General features: G+C 38.1%; 1 protein-coding gene across 19 annotated transcripts in view; it reads left to right on the forward strand.

Moving 5' to 3' along the window:
* Positions 1 to 20,250, forward strand: part of BAZ2B (bromodomain adjacent to zinc finger domain 2B) — a 291,030-nt gene that overhangs the window by 221,871 nt on the left and 48,909 nt on the right. For 11 of the 19 annotated variants that reach the window (XM_089519924.1, XM_089519920.1, XM_089519932.1 and 8 more), the window contains 9 exons: positions 1,603 to 1,663; positions 4,786 to 4,894; positions 5,163 to 5,264; positions 9,866 to 10,076; positions 15,602 to 15,694; positions 15,826 to 15,887; positions 17,503 to 17,568; positions 18,967 to 19,032; positions 20,163 to 20,207. In XM_089519924.1, coding sequence (XP_089376050.1) covers positions 1,603 to 1,663; positions 4,786 to 4,894; positions 5,163 to 5,264; positions 9,866 to 10,076; positions 15,602 to 15,694; positions 15,826 to 15,887; positions 17,503 to 17,568; positions 18,967 to 19,032; positions 20,163 to 20,207 — 815 coding nt within the window. The remainder of the gene's footprint in view (positions 1 to 1,602; positions 1,664 to 4,785; positions 4,895 to 5,162; positions 5,265 to 9,865; positions 10,077 to 15,601; positions 15,695 to 15,825; positions 15,888 to 17,502; positions 17,569 to 18,966; positions 19,033 to 20,162; positions 20,208 to 20,250) is intronic. The other 8 variants (XM_089519931.1, XM_089519933.1, XM_089519936.1 and 5 more) reach the window with 2 other exon arrangements.

The raw sequence follows: 20,250 nt of genomic DNA on the forward strand, positions 1-20,250 counted from the left end.
ACAGGTCTCTACATGGTAGCCTTAGCCTATTTTTAGTTGCTTAGTAGGCTAAGGATAAGATGTCTGGAGATAAGGGGTGGTGGTAATTTAATTCTGTTCTAATCTTGATCTTGTATGTTTTTAACCTTATGTGTTTTATTGTATTCTATCTTTTTGTAAGCCATCTTGGGTCTCACGCTGGGAGAAAGGCAGAATATAAATAAAGGGAGATAGGGAAGGAGGGATGGATGGGGTTGTATTCCAACACATTTGGGGGGCACCATGTTGGAGGAAACTTATCTTAGGAGTAAATATCAAGTATATATCAAGTATATATGCCTTATATAAAGTCAGACAGTTCATGTAGGGTTTTTTTTGTAATTGACGTAGGCATTCCTTGTAAGGGTTTTTTTTTTTCTCTTCACTGATGGCAGCATCTCAAACTTTCAGTAAGCAGTATTTCCTAGCCCTGTCTGGAGATATCCAGGATTGAACATGGAATCTTTTGGATATAACAACTACCATCAAATTAGGGCATTTCTCATGAGATGGCTCCACAATACTCTAGAAGCTCAAAATGTTGCTTGGGATAAAATCCCACAAAATTCACACCACTGATTTATGCTTACAGTAAGGGTTTTATGGATTTACCTTCACTTTAGTAACATTAGAAACATTTAAGTTATGGAAGAGAACTAGCAATAGAGTTGCTTGACACCTTGTTTCTAAGCACACATAATCCTCTTCTTGAACACACTGGTTACATACAAGTCCTTTTAAGGGTGTAGCAACACTTGGAGTTAACCCCTCATTTAAAAATAAAACAAAATGAAGGTCCTACTTGATTTCTCATGTGTTCTTCAGAATAATTCATGGATCATTTCATCTTGCATACATACATACACATAAGCAATTCCATGTATGCGCCAGTTTTCATTCTCCAAAAAGCAGCATTCACAGCCCACAAACTGCTTTTTAAAGTTGGGAAGTTGAAAAAAAATGGATGAGGACTTCAGTGTGGAGAGCTGTTGAATAGGAAAATGTCATTAAAACCCTGAGGCATGAATCTCTGAAGTGCATCCTTTGTGTGAAAATATGTTTAGTGGAAACTGAGGAGATGCTTCATGTCATGTTACATTGTGTCAGCAGTCCAGTGAGCTGCAAGCACATTGGTTTGTGTTAGCTTTGAACTACCATGGGTGGAGGCATTACCTAGAATCATGTTACCTCGATTTCAGCCAAACCTACTTCAATGAGTGCATTTAGAACTAGAGTGCTGGTCTACTGTTCAGTCAAAAATATGAATCCCACATCTCTTGATTTGTAACACTGAATACTGTACATAACGACTCCGACATTAAGTAGGACTTATTTCCACTGTACAAAATTGTATGCTAAGATTAGAGACATGCTAATTGTTCACAAATTGTATTTTGCTGATTTTTTTATGTATTTTTGGCTACACAAGAGGATAGAAGGAAAATTATGGGTACAACTGACTTTTGCTCAGTAAGGTTTTGTTTTTGTTTTGTTTTGGGTTTTTTGTCAAAAATAGAAAGACATGATTGTCTAATTATAATCTAATTGCTACTTTATAAAATTATCCTATTAAATTATTTTAAGGTACTTCAAAAAGAAGAAGAGTAACGGATGAACGGGAATTACGTATACCTCTGGAGTACGGGTATGTAAAAAGTTTTTAAAATTAAAATGTAGCAAATAGTTACTAATAGAGTGCAAGTGTGCTCAAGATTATGATCAAATTTTTGACTAAATGTTGAATTATACTACATTTTTACATCAGGTTGTCTGTTTTGGAAATAGCTTTTACTGGAAAACTGGCGAATGTACTGGAAAACCCCTTGTTTGCCAAGGGGATACACAGGAGGAACCACTTACAGGAGCCAGTTTTTGGAAAGGCATGAGAGGTGCTTAGGTTCACTTGAAGCCAGTGATACTTTCCTGAAAATCTCCTTTTTTGTGTTTTATCTAATTATGTTAAGAAACATAAAACACAGGGGGGAAAAATAAAGAAGTAAATTTACAGAGCATGTTTTAGGAGTGATTGAGGGAACTGGGACAGCACATAAAGAGTCTGCTGGGAGGGGTAAATATTTCCATAATGTTTCCTATAATTTGTGTGTGTGTGTGTGTGTAGTGTTAAGCAGTTTCGTAAATAGGTCTACCCCTCTTCATTTCTCTGAGGGCTCTTCTTCCATAATCATGAAAAGTCAACATGGGTTTCAGAGATACAAGTTATGCCAGACAAATCTGATCTCTTTTTTTGATAAAATTACCAGCTTGTTAGATGAAGGGAATGCTGTAGATATAGTATATCTTGATTTCAATAAGGCCTTTGACAGGGTTCTCCATGACATTCTTGCAAACAAACTAGTGGAATGTGACCTAGACTGTTACATGGATTTGTAACTGGTTGTCCGGCTGAACCCAAAGGATGCTCAACAATGGCTCCTTTTCATCCTGGAGAGAAGTGACCAGTGGGGTCCCACAGGGCTCTGTCTGGGCCCAGTACTGTTCAACATCTTTATCAATGACTTAGAGGACAAAATTGGGGGTATACTTATCAAATTTGCAGATGACACCAAACTAGGGGGAGTAGCTAATACTCCAGAGGACAGGATCAAAATTCAAAATGACCTTAATTAGAAAGCTGGGCCAACGCTAACAAAATGAAATTCAACACAGAGAAATGTAAGGTACTGCACTTAGGGCAGAAAAATGAAATGCACAGATATAGGATGGGGGACACCTGGCTGAGTGAAACTACGTGTGAAAGGGATCTAGGAGTCCAAGTGGACCACAAGTTGAACATGAGCCAACAGTGTGATGCGGCAGCTAAAAAGGCTAATGCAATTTTAGGCTGCATCAATAAAAGTTTAGTGTCTAGATCAAGGGAAGTAATAGTGCCACTCTATTCTGCTTTGGTCAGGCCCCACCTGGAATATTGTGTCCAGTTCTGGGTGCCACAATTGAGAAAGGACATTGAAAAACTGGAACGTGTCCAAAGGAGGGCAACTAAAATAGTGAAGGGTCTGGAAACCATGTCCTATGAGGAACGACTTAGGGAGCTGGGGATGTTTAGCCTGAAGAAGAGAAGGTTAAGAGGTGATATGATAGTCCTGTTTAAATATTTGAAGGGATGTCATATTGAGGAGGGAGCAAGCTTGTTTTCTGCTGCTCCAGAAAACAGGACCTGGAACAATGGATGCAAGCTACAAGAAAAGAGATTCCACCTCAACATTAGGAGGAACTTCCTCACAGAAAGGGCTGTCCGACAGAGGAACACTCTCCTTCCTCGGAGTGTAGTGGAGTCTCCTTCCTTGGAGGTCTTTAAGCAGAAGCTGGATGGCCATCTGTCGGTGATGCTTTGATTGAGAGTTCCTGCATGACAGGGGGTTGGACTTGATGGTCCTTGTGGTCTTTTCCAACTCTATGATTCTATGATTCTGAGCATTGGGATGGATTTCTTCAAAAAAATGGCCTACAAGGCAATTCAATCATGGAGCTGGAAAATAGAATAAACTGCCTTTTTCAAGGTTAAGTTATCTTTGCCCAAAACTTGATGAGCACCTGCCATCGCTTGTATCTTGCCTCCACCACTGATTCATGCTTTTCCATTCATCAATCAAAAGCATCTTCCAAAAGCTTCTGTTACAACCATTGCAGTCATGGTATAGCCTACCCCAGGATGTACTGTATGTACGTGTGGTTCCTTTCTTCTTGTTACATGGTCGTTAGATATGTGGATATTCTAGACTGCTTGTAAATGAGACAATCAGCCTTTTTACTTTATAAATTGTATTTACTGTTGTTATAGCTGAAATGCTCTATGCTGCTGTTTTGGGGAGATCATATTTTAGACTTTATTGCTTTAAAATTTCATCTTGTAAACTGCCTTGAGATCATTTTGCCTTAAAAGGTAGATAGTTTGTCTTAAAACATTACTTTAAATAATAGTACTATTCTATGGATGGTGCACAGTAGCAATTATAATGCCTTTGATTATATCACCTCATGACAGTTCCAGAGGCAGAAGCCACAAGACTTTTTTTTTATCCATTTAATCTGTTGCCAACCAATCAGGGTGCAAGGCAGCAAGATTGTCAAGTAAATAGTAAGGCTATTGGTTCATAGATTTTGGTTTGCTGGGAAGGGGGGGAAAGTGCATCCTTTTTGTTCTGATTTGAATTTGGGCATGGAAGTGTGTGGCACTCAGTACAACTTGAGTCCGGTTTATTTCAAGTAGGTGTGGCACTAATGGTGTCACCGTGTGCAGACCAGGAAAATGTGAGGTGAAGCAGAATTTTTTGCATCAGTGTAGACATCCCCCAGGACTCCATCTTTTGGAAGTTAGTAAAAACTGTGTTAATTGAATCTTGTGTGCACATATTTCAGGGACAAAACCCCCTCAAAAACTGTTTTCTTCCTTAGATATAGCAAATAATATGACAATTATAAAGTATTGGAAGATACCATTGTTTCATGGGGAAGTGTTTTCTGTGCCTGTTCAAATGAACCACTGATAGTTATTTAATGTTAGTAAGGTCCCTGTTAATAAACTGACAGTCTGATTTACTTGGAAACTTGTTTTGACTGGAAATAATTCTAAGTTCACTTGCTCTTACTCAGAGAAAGCACATGTTGGATTGCAGCCCTGCAGTCTAAACCTATGTGTATTTTGGTTTGAAATGAATCTGCTAACTTTGAAAAGATTTACTGTCAAGTAGATGTGCATAGTATTTCTGCCTTGTTTGTCTCTTTATAAACAATTATATTTTATTGCAGCTGGCAGAGAGAAACAAGAATAAGGAACTTTGCTGGCCGCCTTCAAGGAGAAGTTGCCTATTATGCACCATGTGGAAAGAAGCTAAGGCAGTACCCTGAAGTAGTGAAGGTATACTTTCAATATTCTGCTTCCTGCCACTTGTTAAGCATGCACATATTTTTAAATGTTTTCCCCCTCTTGTAATGATCCTTGATGCTAAATGTCCTATGATGTGGGGCTAATATACATTAACCTGCCCCTACATTGACCTCTTATAAACTCATTTCTCCTTACCAGAAATATGCAAAACATTTGACTTCTCTAATATTAGCTGTTACTTCAAAGCTGGGTTGTAATGACTTAAAACCTGAAGTGGAAAAATATGTGATTTTTTCAGTATCTCAGCAGAAATGGAATAATGGATATCTCAAGGGACAATTTCAGCTTCAGTGCAAAAATAGGAGTGGGTGACTTCTATGAAGCCAGAGATGGACCGCAGGTATCCACTTTTTAAAAAAGTAAAGTCTTTGATCCAAGGAGTAGTATCATAAATCTAAGTTAAATAGTTTTTACTACACTCTGGAGCATTGCTATTGTTAGCTGGTTTCATTCTTATGGCCACACATGTGACCTCATAGTATTAGTTGTGAGTGACTGAGCACCTGCCCCCAAAAAGTACTGAAAAATCTTCACAATTGAGTATATTTCAGTCACAAGTGGCAAGTGCTCTGCACTTCACAAAATCAAATTTGGAAACTGCATTCATCTAATACTTTCAACTCCTGAGGTCACATATATCCTAATGCTCTAATTATAGGGGGGAAGGAGTCTCATACCCCCATACTTTTATTTTAACATTCACAGCTACGGTTTATAAAATACTGTAATTCAGCTAAAATTGGGAGGAGAGAAGTTTGTGGATGTCATTTGAAGTCCCTCCTTTCTCTTCCCCTATAATTCAAGCACAAATATATTTAAATATTTATTAGACTGTTGTTATATTACAAATGTAGTTATTGGAAGTAGTTGAATCCAAATGCACATCATGTCTTTATAGTCTCTTATGTTTGTTGGAATGTTCAACACAGGAGTGTTGGGCTATTCTGTATAGACTACATTGTAGAGAATGCATCATGTAATGTAGATAAGGTGAAAAAATAGTCAGCTCCTGGGGTAAATATTTATTTTTAAGAATTTTTCTTCCTAACTGGAACTTCTTCTTATACTATCTGTATATTTACATTATAATACAATATCCTTATCCATTTTGCATCACTTAATATTTGTTTATTCCTGTATTATAGGTAATATCTCTTTCCTTGTGGTTTTGGAATATGGGATATATATATATATACATAACAGTTTCCTCCTCCTCCTCCTTTTCTAATGGCATGTTTTGCACATTAGCAAGAGTGTGCAGATACCTTTCCTGGGATAGTGAGGCACTTTTCTTTGGGCTGTCACCCTATTCACACAACATCTTCTACAAAAACAAGTGTTTGCCATTCAGTGATGCAGAAGCAAAAACCTGGGGAACTATGCTATCTAGATTATTCATCAGTAGTAGAAGGAAAATTGAGGATTATGGCTATTTGTGCACATGCTTAGACATGTAAACAGATGTCAATAAAATATGGCTATAATGGAAGTCATTTTGGATATTAGAAACTATATATAGTGGATGCGGAGGTAAACTTATAATTTGATTACATAGCAACATATTTCACATGAAACCTCATATGATTAGATGACCATCTATACGAAACTTTCATATAGACAAAGCACAAATGAGAGAAAACTAGGTTAGAGCCCTTCCTCATGTCCACATGATGGATTGAAATTTTGTAGCATTTCTCCTCTACAAGGAATCCTTAAAACTTGGTTTGGAAGTGGTGCCAAATATGTCTGATAGTGAATTCCCAGAATCTTCATCAGTTTTCAGCATGACTTGGGGAAGCCATTACATTAGAATCACAGATTTGGAAGAGACCACAGGGGTCATCCAGTCTAACCCCATTCTGCCATGCAGGAATACACAATCAAAGCACCCCCAACAGATGGCCATCCAGCCTCTCTTTAAAAACCTCCAAAGAAGGAGCCTCCACTACACTCCAAGGCAGCACATTCCACTGTCAGACAGCTCTTTGAATTTTATGATTGTATAGTTATATTGCATACTGGCTAAGGGCTGTTTTTAGAGAAATAGGATGTTGGAATTCATTTGTAATTTTTCAATATAATAATATCAGTTCTTAATGTTTTTTGTGGAATACTGTGATGTTAAAAATAGGTGTGTCAACAGATAACAGAAGAGAATTAAGGCAGTATGGTATGCTTAATGTAATCAATATACTGTTAATACCATATGACAAATTTCCTTTTGACACTTATCATTACTTACCATGTTGTTTGATAACAAATTATTTCCTTCAGTTTTTCTCTTCTAATTCGTAAGCAGTATCCTGTACCAAAACCTTTTTTAAAGAACAGATTCTATCTGCTAAGAAACATACCTTTAGTTATATTATTACATCTTGATTACATTTATATTTATCATTCTTGGTATTTCATGGAGTTTCTCTTGTGTCCTCCCTGTGTAGTTCTATCCAAATTACATAATCACTCAGATGATGAGTAAAATTTCTGTTTTGGACTACAGATGTTGCTCATGCAAAGGCAAATGGGGTCCCCACCTCTTATAGTCTTTCAGTTCTGATTGGCAGAAATATACTTGTGTTAAAAGGAGAATATGTTCTATATTCCTACTGTGCAGGGACATGGACTGAAAACTGGAAGAATAATTCTGAGAACCTAGGTACTCCAACCAATCAATGGGGATAGCTGCTTAGTTAAAGACTATGGCCCTCTCCAGACAGGCCTAAAGTGTGCCCCAATCACATGCCTGGCGGACTTGTGGCGTCACAAATGTGCCACAAGAAGAATCAGCTTTTTAAGGGTTCTTTTTGCTGCGCGAGGGAGCTGCACGGTTTGTCTGCTGTGGCTCCCTTGCGCAACAAAACAAGGCGCGGATAGACTGTCCTTTTTGGGCAGTCTGTATCCCGCCAAAGTCACGTCTGATACTTGGTATATGTTTGGTGAGATTTTTGTCAAATACACATTAACATTAGTTCCACACAAGGATGCAAGATAAAACCTTCAGAATGGTAGCTCTTTGTTTATGAACCTTGTCCTTGCTTAGAGTGGAGTCAGGAAATATTTATGAAACTTGGAGTGCTTAGACACTGTTGCCTTATAGTTAGTATGGAGCTATACAGGATATGAACTTTGGAGAACACTAAAATGAAGGTAATTGTTCAGTGTTAGGGGAATCTTTGTATTGCTATATGTGCACGTGGGATAACTTTTATGATAACTGCAGTGTGCTTATTCAAAGTAACAACTCAGTGTTTATGCTTGCCAGTATAAATGTGCTTTTTTGTTTTATGCTTTGATAGATGTCTATATATGTGTGTTAATTTCATCAGTCCCAAACTTCCTTGTAATATTTAGTTCATTCTAACTTTTGCAAATCCGGTATGTATGTGATGGGATTACTGAATATCTGCCCTTTGTCACCAGTAAACTCTTGATAATCTTTTCTCCTTCCCAGATATGTGGGAGTTACTGTGCTTAATTTAAAATTGCACTAATTAGCTTTGGAATTACACTTTTTGATATAATTTCAGTAAAAGCATCAGCAATTACCTTTTCTGTTCTAATCTTATATAAACGTAAAGGGGTAGAGGAGAATGGGGTGTCCAGGTAGAATCCTACAAATGCACGAAATCGCTATTTGTGGTGCCCATCTATCCTGTGCCACTGATACAAGTTGAGGATAGATCAAATCATTTTTAAAAATCAGTTTACATTTTAAGTTATAAAGATTATTCGCCCAAATCTGGAAATATTGTGAAGTTCCATTTATTTAAATGGGGCTTTGGAAGCTCTTGGATTGTGTCAATGGTCTCTTAAAGCATTTTTTTTAAAAAAGATACTGAAAGCTACAAATTGGACCCAGAGTCCAATTAGATCTGTTCACAGGAGGGGATCCTGTGATGGAGAGGACATTTTCTTCTGGGGTGGAGGTAATAGTTGTTGATTACCTCTTATACCCCTCAGTGCCCCTGCCACCAGCTTCCATGCCTTTTTAGAGGGTTTCTGTCTTGATGCTTGGCAAGTTAATTTCAAAAAAAAAAAAAAAAAAAAAAAAAAAGAATGCAGTAGCACAGTGATACCATCGACAAGTGAGCAGTTGTAGGCTCATGCTCTACGCATAGCATCCCAAAAGTTGGGGAGGGGCTGGGGAAGGAGAAACTGGTGTAAATTGCCTCATTCTGCTCACACAATGTCTTGATGCAACCTTGTATAGCCATTTCCCTGGAATGCTTATCTTCCAGGTTTGGGCAACATCACTAGAATGTTCAGCCAGTGGAATGAATGCCATTCAGAGTGCAGCTATAGAACTGATAAAAATCAGTTTATACTAATAGATGTATTTTAAGTATATTTCTCTCTCTGTATGGCACACATCTAATTTTAAAAGCTGGCACTAGTGTTAGCATGAAAGGTTGCCACAAGTCTGGAAATTTTGCCTATTTAATATTTATCATTTTAAACTTTGCTAAAACCAACATGGTTTCAGAAACTGAACTATATCCAGATCTCATCTATATTGTGGAGGAGATTCAGATTCAGATTTCAGTTTACCCCTGCCAGCTTTAATTATATGTGGTACTTGCTACTAAATGGAAATATATAGTGACTGCATCCTGTAGTACATGTTTTATTTGGACAGAAGTGGAAGGGAACTAATCTTTCAAGGGGCTTCCTTTTTTCGATAAAAAGAGAAGCCAGTACAAGTGTGTGACATGCAATTTTTGTGTCCTTCTGACTCATCTCCACTATTTAATACCAAGACAAATTCAAATTTTAGTTAATCATCAGTCTGCGAGGTGAGTCCATTCAAGCTTATAGGTCCCATTCTTACAGATATATAGACATATGCTTCAGTGTACATATGTATGTCAGTTGTTGCACATTTTTATTTTATTATCCATTTTGTGTTCATAATGAGTTTCTATTAAATATATTAATTACAAGGGGATGCAGTGGTGTTTGCTGAAAGAAGAGGAAGTCCTTCCCCGTATCAGAGCTATGGAAGGACGTAGAGGGCGGCCACCCAATCTGGATAGACAGCGTGCTAAAGAGGAATCAAAAATGAGGCGTCGCAAAGGCCGACCTCCAAATGTTGGTAGCACTGAGTTCCTTGACCACACAGATGCTAAGCTGCTGAGAAAGTTGCAAGCCCAAGGTAAAATCTTCATTGTTGTTTTTTCAAATGTCTGGCAAAGCACATCTAGGGGGGGGGGGACCAAATGGACAATTGATATTCCAGGTTCTGAATTGAAGTATTTGGCATCTCTCCCTGCTAATAAGTTTTGAGCCATTATATAAATTTCAGAGCCCTGCAGTCCTGCATCTTGTGATTTATGATTGACTCTATCAGAGTTCACAAATAGGAGTGGGTTGCCATGATCAAAGGGGAATGCTTTCACCATTAGCTTGGCTGAGGGTGGATATGTGAGCTTCCAGATGTCGTTCTACTATATCTGCTTTAGCCAACATAATCTATAGTGAAAGCTGATGTGAGTTACAATCCAACAAGAACTAGAGCTCCACATTTTCCCATTACTGCCTTAGCCTGGTGTCAAAGGTAACTACAGTTGGACCTTGGTATCTGTGGGGTATCCGTTCCAGAACCCACCGTAGATATCAAAAAATGTGGGACCTCAAGTCCAGTTGTCTCTAATGGTATGCACCGCCATTGGGTACAATGGGGCTTGCCATCCATGGATGCTTCAATCCACAAATGTCAAGCCCACAGATAATAAGACTCCACTGTACTGGACACTAAAACCAAGACAATAGATTTTTAAACATAGCACATAGAGTGGACCCTTGCCATTCCGGACCCCTCTGCGTATGCTCGGGCTTGAGTGCAGTGGGACATGCGCGCCATGGGTGCGTGCACCATTAATTCATTCCATTGACACACGGCTTCAGCTGAAAGCTGCATATGGAGCGGGTACACTGTACTACACCTTTAAATCAGGATATGCAACAAAAAGTTGGAAAGAAGACATCCAGTGTGACAGTGTTGAATTGGCAGATTCAAGTCCCCACTGACCCATGAAACTCACTTGGTGACCTTGGACCAATCACTTTCTGTCAGCCTGACCTACCTCACAGGGTTATTTTGCGAATACAGTTATGGCTCTTCAGCCCTGTTCCTTACTTGGAAAAGAGCTGGAGTAAAGGGAGCAACCCTCTTGCTGTAGCAAGTGCTGTGGGACAAACCTAAACTTTTGCCTTAGCTGCTATAAGCCCATATAGCTTAATATCTCACAATAGCTGTCAGAAATTTTGGTGACACTGCAGCATATGATTAACCAGTAAAATTTTAGGAAATCTATATGTTATTGTCTCATATGTGCTTCTAAATATATCCCACTTCATAGGTAAAGGAAGTATATATGTATGTGTCTGTGTGCATGTTTCAAGTAACAAATGCTCTGTTTGCCTTTTAATCTAGATACATATGCATTTATATATTACACAAAATTATTGGTGTTAAGTGCTATCAAATAATGGTCTCACTGCCCACTATTATTAGTTCAGCAATCTTGATCCTTTCCCCTCACCCCTGCAGTATATATGCTCTCTTATTCTTTTAGTAAGAAAGTCCCCATTTTAAGCCTTTACACACTGAAAAAATGAATCAGTACATATATGTGCAACATCTCCCTGTGATTATATTTATATTTTTAAACACATCAGTTATACAAGACCTGAAGGGTTCCTCCCTTTCTTTTCCTTTGTCATATTGCATTGAGTAATAAAGAACTTCATTGTATCTTCGCTCACATAACATGCACATAATTTGGATAGGAGTTAATGTATGCAATCAGTTTCTCTAATTATAAAATATTTTACTTCATGATCTAAGAGTGGTTTTCAATGCATGCCTCTAATTTTTTAATATCAAGGAACTTTATCACATGAGGCTAAAAAGCGAAAATTCAACAGGATAAAAGAATCATTGGAGAGTACAGTATTTATCACACGATGTTGTGTTCATCGTGCTGCTGCCTTGAATTCCACTTATTACTGTACTGCACCTTTTCATTGATGGGCAATGTCAATATGTCGGCTCTCTGTCTTCCTGCTGTTCCATTACTGCCTTCGTGGGATAGTTCCCTTCTGCTGCAGTTCTGCTTCTCAGACAGTCATGTGGTGTGAGTGGGTGTGATTCTGCTCCTGTCCTGTCTCCCCCTTGCAGTGATTGTGGCCACCAACAGCTTCCCAAAGCCAGCTACTGTGTGCACATTCACACAGCAGCCAACTGTGGGAGGTGGTTGACAGCCACAGTTGCTTGTGTGGGGCTGGTGTGTGAATGTTCATACAACAGTCCTGTGCTTCAGGAGCCAGGAGGAGGAGTGACCGCGGCTACCAACTGCCTCCTGAGGCTGACTGCTATGTGCACATTCATACAGCTGTCAACTTTGTGAGGTAGTTAGTAGCCACAATTGCTCGTGCCCGGAAGGTGGCATTTGGCAGTGTGGGGAACAAATCGCACAACCATGGGGTGCCAAAGCACTATCATGGGGAAAAGTGTCATAAGAAATTATGCCAAACCAGTTTGCTTCCATTCTTTAACTAGTTCAATTATAGTGGGACAGCAAGCTGGTGTGTTAAAGTCCATTCAGAAGTTCTCAAATTTCCCTCTTCCATCTTTTTGGACTTCAGCTCCCAGAATTCCTGACTTTTGGCCAAGTTGACTAAAGCTTCTGAGAGTTGAAGTGCAAAACACTTGGACGACTAAAGTTTAGGCATCACTGGTATAACATTAAACAAGAGAAGGAAAATGAAAGATTGTTTACAGCATATCTGAGTTGTCTATTACACAGCATGTTGCTCTACTGTAAAACAAATTTTCAGGTATATAGTATAAGGACTAACCACAGTGATGCTAAGTGGATGAGAAACTTACATGAGCTGATATACTGTAATATAATTACAGGTTAATAACCTAGAGTTATGGATCCATAACTGCTCTGTTTTCATTTATACTGCATATTCATAATCTTGAATTATTGCCACAATCATAAATGCCCCCAGATCCCAACTTAACCTCCAGAGATCTGCTCCAAGTCATGGAAGTGTCTTCAGCAGAATGACATTTCCAGCACCCTCCTGCCAGCAACTGAGGCTGCGAAGCTGGATCCCTATTGCAACTCCTTATCACACCACAAAATCGCTGGTGAGAGGGGTGCTGAAATCATCATCCTGCTGTACCCCACTTGCCATCAGAAGAGACATCCATTGCTCAGACTCGCTGCTGGCTGTTAATGTAGGTTTGGGGGTTGGACCAGGAGACAACACTTAGTTATGCATTCATAATCTAAATTGGTGATGTAGGATATTGGTCATAATCTATAAATAAATATGTATATAGCTAAAGGTAAATACCTGTATGAGATCCAGCATAGTGTAATTATATGAATGTTGGACTACAACTTGAGATCAGGGTTCTATTTCCTGCTTGGCTGTGGAAACCCACTGGGTGACCTTGGGTGAGTCACACACTCTCAGCCCCAGGAAACCCCCTGATAGGTTTACCTCTGAGTCACCATAAGTCAGAAACCACAACAACAAAAATACTTGCATAGGTGAAAGCCCATCCTATATAATGTGTAAATCTATTCTGAGGAACAGTCATGAAAACATGCTTGGTCTAGCACAAAACCCCACTTTTGACAGTGATCATGAAAAAGTTTAATATCATACTAACCCATTAGTAAAAATCACTTTTTTAGCAGTGGAGGAAGCATCCAGCAGAATTTCTGGCAACCAGGATAACTGCAGTAATAATTCCTTCCCAGTTATCACATTTACGTTTACTGTTGACTTTTGATTACCCCAAGGGAAGGAGATTTTTTTGTATGGGTTCCAAAGGATGAGTTTACTGTCTTGGGTCTTGGGCCCTGCCTTTTGATGTCATCTGGCAGTAGGATTGTTCTCATCTGTATTTTTACTGTTTGTATATTTACATATGTGTCTCAGAATGAGATTAACACTGAAGAGCTGAGTTCAAGCTCCTAACACTTGTGGGGGAGGATAATTACCCAGCCTTTGGCACACACATGCTTCAGAGTACATGCCAACCTTCTGGATATTCTAATTTCAATGGCTTCTGATTCCATAAATTGGCACATATGTATAGCTCCGTAGAGGATGCATCTGTGGCATAAATAATCTGCCAGTAATTCTAGCCTTGTTTTGTCTAAATTAACTTGAGTTGGGCACTAGATTCTACTGAGATGTTATACATGTTATGTGTGTAGATGTTGTTTCACAACTTGATAATTATTGCTGTTTTTAAAAAATAACAGCTATTTTCATGGGTACAGCAAAATAAGCCTTCAATGTGTTTGGGGAGAGATGCAAAACCCTGTCATGGCCACTTCTTTGAGAGTTGGCATAAAGGTGACATCTTGGTTAGCTGTGCAGAAATGCATGGTTGTTGACAAAAGCTGAATCTGCACTGCAGAAATAATCCAGTTTGACGCCACTTTAACTACCATGGCTCATTGCTAGGGAATTCTGGAAATTGTAGTTTATTGTGGCACCAGAGCTCTGCATCCTCCCATAGATATAGGCCTAAGCTGCTCACTAATAAGTAAGTATGCACTTGTTTGGTGGCATAAATAATCTGCCAGTAATTCTAGCCTTGTTTTGTCTAAAATAATTTGAGTTGGGCACTAGATTAACTTGAGGTGACCCCTGCCTCCACGTCAGCTTTCTTTTCTTTTGGGTTAAGTGATGGAATTCTGCTTGCTGCATGACCAATTTGTGGTAGCAACTATTGGTTTCTACTAGCAGTAGCTGTAAAAGCCACTGCTGTATGGAAAGTCTCTCAGTTCAGTAGTATAGCACATATATCAAGTCTCAATTTCAGTTCCTTGCTTGTCTGTGTAAAAGAACCGAAATAGAAATTCAACCAGGATAGAGGCAGAGTTCACAGATTTTGAGGAGCTGCTGTCAATGGTACAGATGATACTAGGTTAGAATGACCATTGTTTTGACTTCAGTGAGGCAGCTTCATTATGATGTTTATAACTCACTGAAATGATATTGTCATATTACTGGCCATGAGTAGTTGTTATTTGCTGTTTTGTACTATGGTGTGGAGATTTTAGGGAACAGAATGGAAGGTGTGATTATATAAATTTCTAGAGGCACTTTTCAATAATGCTGAGAAATATTTTAGGGGGAGATCATTTGGAATGTGAATTCCTTGTGTGCCAAGCTAAACTACTCCACCCTCAAGGTTCAGTAAGAGTATGCCATAGTGACTTTCCAGCATCTGAATATAATAATGATCCAGCATCACTATTATTTTATTACTCCTTTCTTTACAAGCAGTGTTGAGAGGGATAAAGAAACTGTATAAGACGTATCTATGATTTCACACTGAATTTTTTTCATTTTCTACTATGGTTTTAACAAAAGAAATAGTATCTTTATGAAATCATGTTGAGGCACTAGAGTTATTTGGCTGAAAATTCTAAACACCCTCTTTTAAATCCTAGGATTCCATAGGATACTGTCATGGCAGTTAAAGTAGAATCATAGTGCTAAAACTATAGAGTGTGAAAGGGCTTTAAGCAACGAATTCCCTCAAGTCAAACACTTTTAGTTTCCATCTTCACCTACGGAGATGGTGTCCTTATGTTAATATACAGCACTTAATAGTATCCCCCGTTTATGTTATAGAAATTGCCAGGCAAGCAGCACAGATCAAACTTTTGAGAAAACTTCAGAAGCAAGAACAGGCCCGAGCTGCCAAAGAAGCAAAAAAACAGCAAGGTAAGTATGAAACATGTTCTAGGAACCTTATATTACCTTTGCAATTGAGTTTTATTTTAATCTAAAGATAATTGGCTTTCATAATCATGCACTTAATTACTGCTGATATTTTTTATTTGTCTTATTCATAGCTATTATGGCTGCAGAAGAAAAAAGAAAGCAAAAAGAGCAGATAAAAATAATGAAACAACAGGTAATGTATGTCTTTCAATTCCAGCTGTAAACATGATCTAATATTCTGATGGGTTTTATACATTTAGCAGGTTTTGAAGCACAAAACTTGTTATGTTATTTTGTCCATCTTGATAAACTATAAAGACCTATGACTTCCTATGAAATTGCTGCTGGTACAACTTTTTGGATATGAACATAAACAACATCTGCTGTGGCCTACAATGTTAGAGGAAGAGGACAATGCATGAATGGCACGCAGCCCATGCTATTTGTGACAAGTAGAACAACTTCCAGGAATACCCTTGAAATAATATTATTGAAGTTTATGAATTTAACTTATTCCCTTAATCAACGACTGTGCTTCAGGTTGACATGTAGATGTCATTCTGTTTCACTCCCACAACTGTATAAATATGCCTTATAACCTGAGGCTTTAATATATCACTCTATACTGTATCTGAAGAACTAGATGTATATCCACTAAAGCTCATGCTAAAATAACAACTGGTTAGTCTTAGAGTTGCTGCTACATTCCTCCTCCACTTCCTCTTTTTTATATAGATGTTTAGAATCTCAGTCAGTTGTGGCCCTGTACATTCTTTTAAAGAGGTGAGAAATGATTGGGAATCTGCCGGAGGTCAACAAATTTGGCTCCCCCTCCTTCCAATAGAAGCCTATTTAACTTTGCAGAGCCTTTCCTTCATAGACAGTACACTCTGAACACAGTCTATAAATATGCATAAAGAAAGACCTGAAATACAAGTTTTTTAAAAACAAGTTCAAAACAAGTTTTTCAGACATACCTGTAGTAATGCCTGGTTGTTCTGGTTGTTCTAAGTTTTTAAAATATATAAGAAAACTGAGCTTTAGATTTAACATTTGGCCACTAGAGACAAAAACTTATCACTCCTCCTCCCCCACTTCCCACAAAAGAGAATTATATTTACCTGTGTCAGCAAATGCTAGGTGTAAGTAGCACTCTCAGTGAGATATTTGATATTTTGTGGTTAATTACATATCTAGTTATGTGTGTATTTATGCAGTTTATCAGGTGCTTAATAGCAAGGGTTCTCAATAATGCACAGAGTAGGAGCATATTAAAAATTACACTTGCCATGTGAATTCATGGATAGCCACATAGGTCTATATAGATGGTAATAAAAACTGTACAGTTCTGATAAATATCACTGTCAGCCCTGCAGTGGAAAAAATCTTATTTAACCCATAGGACAACCAAATATGTTGTCTGGAGTGCATGTGCTCCAAAACTAGTGCTGTATTTAACCTTTCAAATTTTTTTCTCAGTGAGTTTGATTATAGCCTTGGGGAAGTCTTGATTCCTCTGTCCCCCCAGTGCAAGTGTGCCCCAGAACCATGTGGAGCAAAAGAACTTTCCATTGCATTCTTCAAGTTAAAAATGGGTGGCACTGTCTGTTCATGGCACATGAAATCACTGTCGCTGGTCTACCAAGTGAAAACTGATAGAATGATGGAAAGGCAAAGATGCAAGTGGTTGTTCATGGCACAACCGGATGAGTCTGTCAAGATGACCTGCTGTGCAACTAGGAGGGCTGCAGAGGACATGATTTGTTATTACTGTTCCTGAAAATAAATGAAACCTTTTCTTATTATAGGAAAAAATTAAGAGAATTCAGCAAATCAGAATGGAAAAAGAACTTCGGGCACAGCAGATTTTAGAGGTATTACTAGTTATTAAAAGTAACTTCTAATGGGAAATGCAGGGAAGGGGGAATTGCAAGAATTCACTGGAATCTTGTATCATAGTATTGTACTTTCTTATATGTAAATCTTCTGATTGAGTTCTGACTGAACTATGGCTACAGACTTGAATATTCTTATATTTGAGACATACAGTATATAGAACTATTTGACAATGTACACACATCTAGGGATTCCAGTGTGGCAGCCACAAGGAGACCTTGTAGTGGTTTGACTGTTAACCTTTGATGAATTCTAGCAGCTTAATGTTGAAAGTGTTTGCAGAACTCTGCAAGGCATTTAACAAAAATAACTGTGTTTTAGATTAAGAGTTTCTCAGAATGGAACTCTGCTCACAGGTCTCTTGCACTAAATGGGGCAGGAACATTTTTCACCCCTTCCTCTTTGCCTCCTATTCCAAATGGTTGGGTGACCTTCCAGAGCAACAGGGAATGGGGTGTTTCATAATATGTGGAAATGGGAGTTGGCAAACCTTAGTTTTCCTCTTCCAGCAGTAAATTCTGCTAAATTTAAGTCACTTTGGCAAATGAAAGGAACCTTTCCATTCATAGAAAGACAGCTCTGGCACTGTACATGTTGAAAAGCTGTATCACAAAGACAGAACAGAAAAACAGCAACATTTGGTTGAATTATCAGAACAAGCAATAAGCATTAGGAAAACATCTTTGCAGCTGACATTTGAACAGCATGATCTTAATCTTAAAGAATGTGCATGTTTACACTTCTAAAAGATCTGTGAGTCTCCGTATTGTAAACATTTGGTTTGTATAATGTATCCGTGCCATTTATAGTGAAGTTGGAGGAAATTTAAATTTAAGATTTCTGTTTCAGATCTCCATTTCTGATCTATCTAGCAACAGATTTCTTTTTAGTCACAGGAGTCATACCTGTCCTTTTATAAAAAGTAAGCAGGGACAAATACTCTGATCAAATGCCAGTAAGTGATCTCTACATTGGCTTTCATTAAAATATTAAAATTGTTCCCATAGATTAAGTTTATCCAGTTACTAAGAGGAATGAATAATCATTAGACACCCAAGGTTGTTTAACCTCTCATTTTTTTAAAAAAAATCTATATATATTTGAAGTTCAGTCTGACAATACTGTTTTAAAATTACATTTTGATCCATGGTGTGTTTGTTAATTATAAATATCCACCCTCTCCTCCAAAAAAAAAATCTCCTCTGAGTTTTTCCATAACACAGAAAATACTGAGGAAGAAATCTGTTATGATGTACACATGATGTGTGGTATCGTTTTTCACCTTGTAAGGCATGAAGCTCTGTTTCTAGTCTGAGATTACTTTCAAGTTGTAGTGGTACTGTTGCATGACCTTGGGACCTGTTTTGCATGCACAGGCTAAAAAGAAAAAGAAAGAAGAAGCAGCAAATGCCAAATTATTGGAGGCCGAGAAACGAATAAAGGTTAGTTTAGATGAGCATTAGAGTTTTTCTCTTCCCAACATTTAAAAAAAAAAGCTAATCAAATCTATAACTGATAATGTGAAAAAATATTTAAACATCATTTTATTCAGTGTGTTTGCTGTATAGTTGTATATGTGTGTGTCTTTGTATGTTTTTGTGTCTGTGCAAGAAAAGTTATTGCTATGTTTTTCAACTTATCAGGTATTTAGTTTGTGTATAGGTATTAATTAGACATAAAACTGTTTAAAGATGCACATACTGGTTGTGTGTCTTTTCCTGGAAAGAGCACTGTTGATTCAGATGAGCATAAACACCAAGGTCATGGTCCAAAGGGCTGAGCTCTGTGTTCTCAGTCTACAGTGAGCATCTTCATGTTCCTCATTTCCCATTCTTTGGTCTCATTTTGCTTATTGCACACACACCAAACACTCTTTTTAAGGTTAGTGAACATTTTAGTGCAACATCCAGGAGGTTGCCAGAGGGCTGGGAGGAAATAATCAACAGAGGTTGGGAGGAAAGAATTCTGTATGCAGACAGAAGCATACTTCAGAACATGCAAGTGGCTATTTAGATCCTGGTCCAAATCATTATACTGGATTCAGACCCTCCTGTTGCTGTCATTGAGAGAGAATTCCACTCATGAAGGAAGACCCCTTGTGTGCACAGCGCAAGTGCTTTGGGGAACAGGACAGTAAGAAATCAATCTGATTTTGCGTGATATTATATTACCTACAGCTCATCACCTTTATGTAAAATTTAGAAAGTAGGTATTCTCACCCTTGAGCTTGACTTGGCCTGACATTGGCCTAAATTCGTTTGCTGTTCCCAGTCAAAATAGACTAGTCAGTGGTGCTTGCAGAAGTATTCACTGAGCTGATTCTTAATGCTTTATTGGGTCTACTCTGGGACTAAGAATTGAATTTTGGCCCTTTATTCCATTCATGCTGTTTTAAAGGTGTCCAGCATGCTATTCATGTTACTAGAAAAAAAAAGAAGTAAAGGATAGAGATAAGAATATGAAAAAGGATAAGAAAAACTTAGTTTTTACATCCCTTGCATGATGGAAAAATATCCTTCTGTTAATGATAACATTGATTAGATACGTCAATTTCTCTTTTCATATTTTTAAGGAAAAGGAAATGAGAAGACAGCAAGCAGTTCTTCTGAAACATCAGGTTTGTACCTGGAATTTAATGGGAAATGCATATGTTGTTTTTA

The sequence above is a fragment of the Sceloporus occidentalis genome, unplaced genomic scaffold (assembly GCF_023333645.1).
Source record: "Sceloporus occidentalis isolate IW3139 unplaced genomic scaffold, rSceOcc1.0.p SCAF_4, whole genome shotgun sequence".
Taxonomy (NCBI): domain Eukaryota; kingdom Metazoa; phylum Chordata; class Lepidosauria; order Squamata; family Phrynosomatidae; genus Sceloporus; species Sceloporus occidentalis.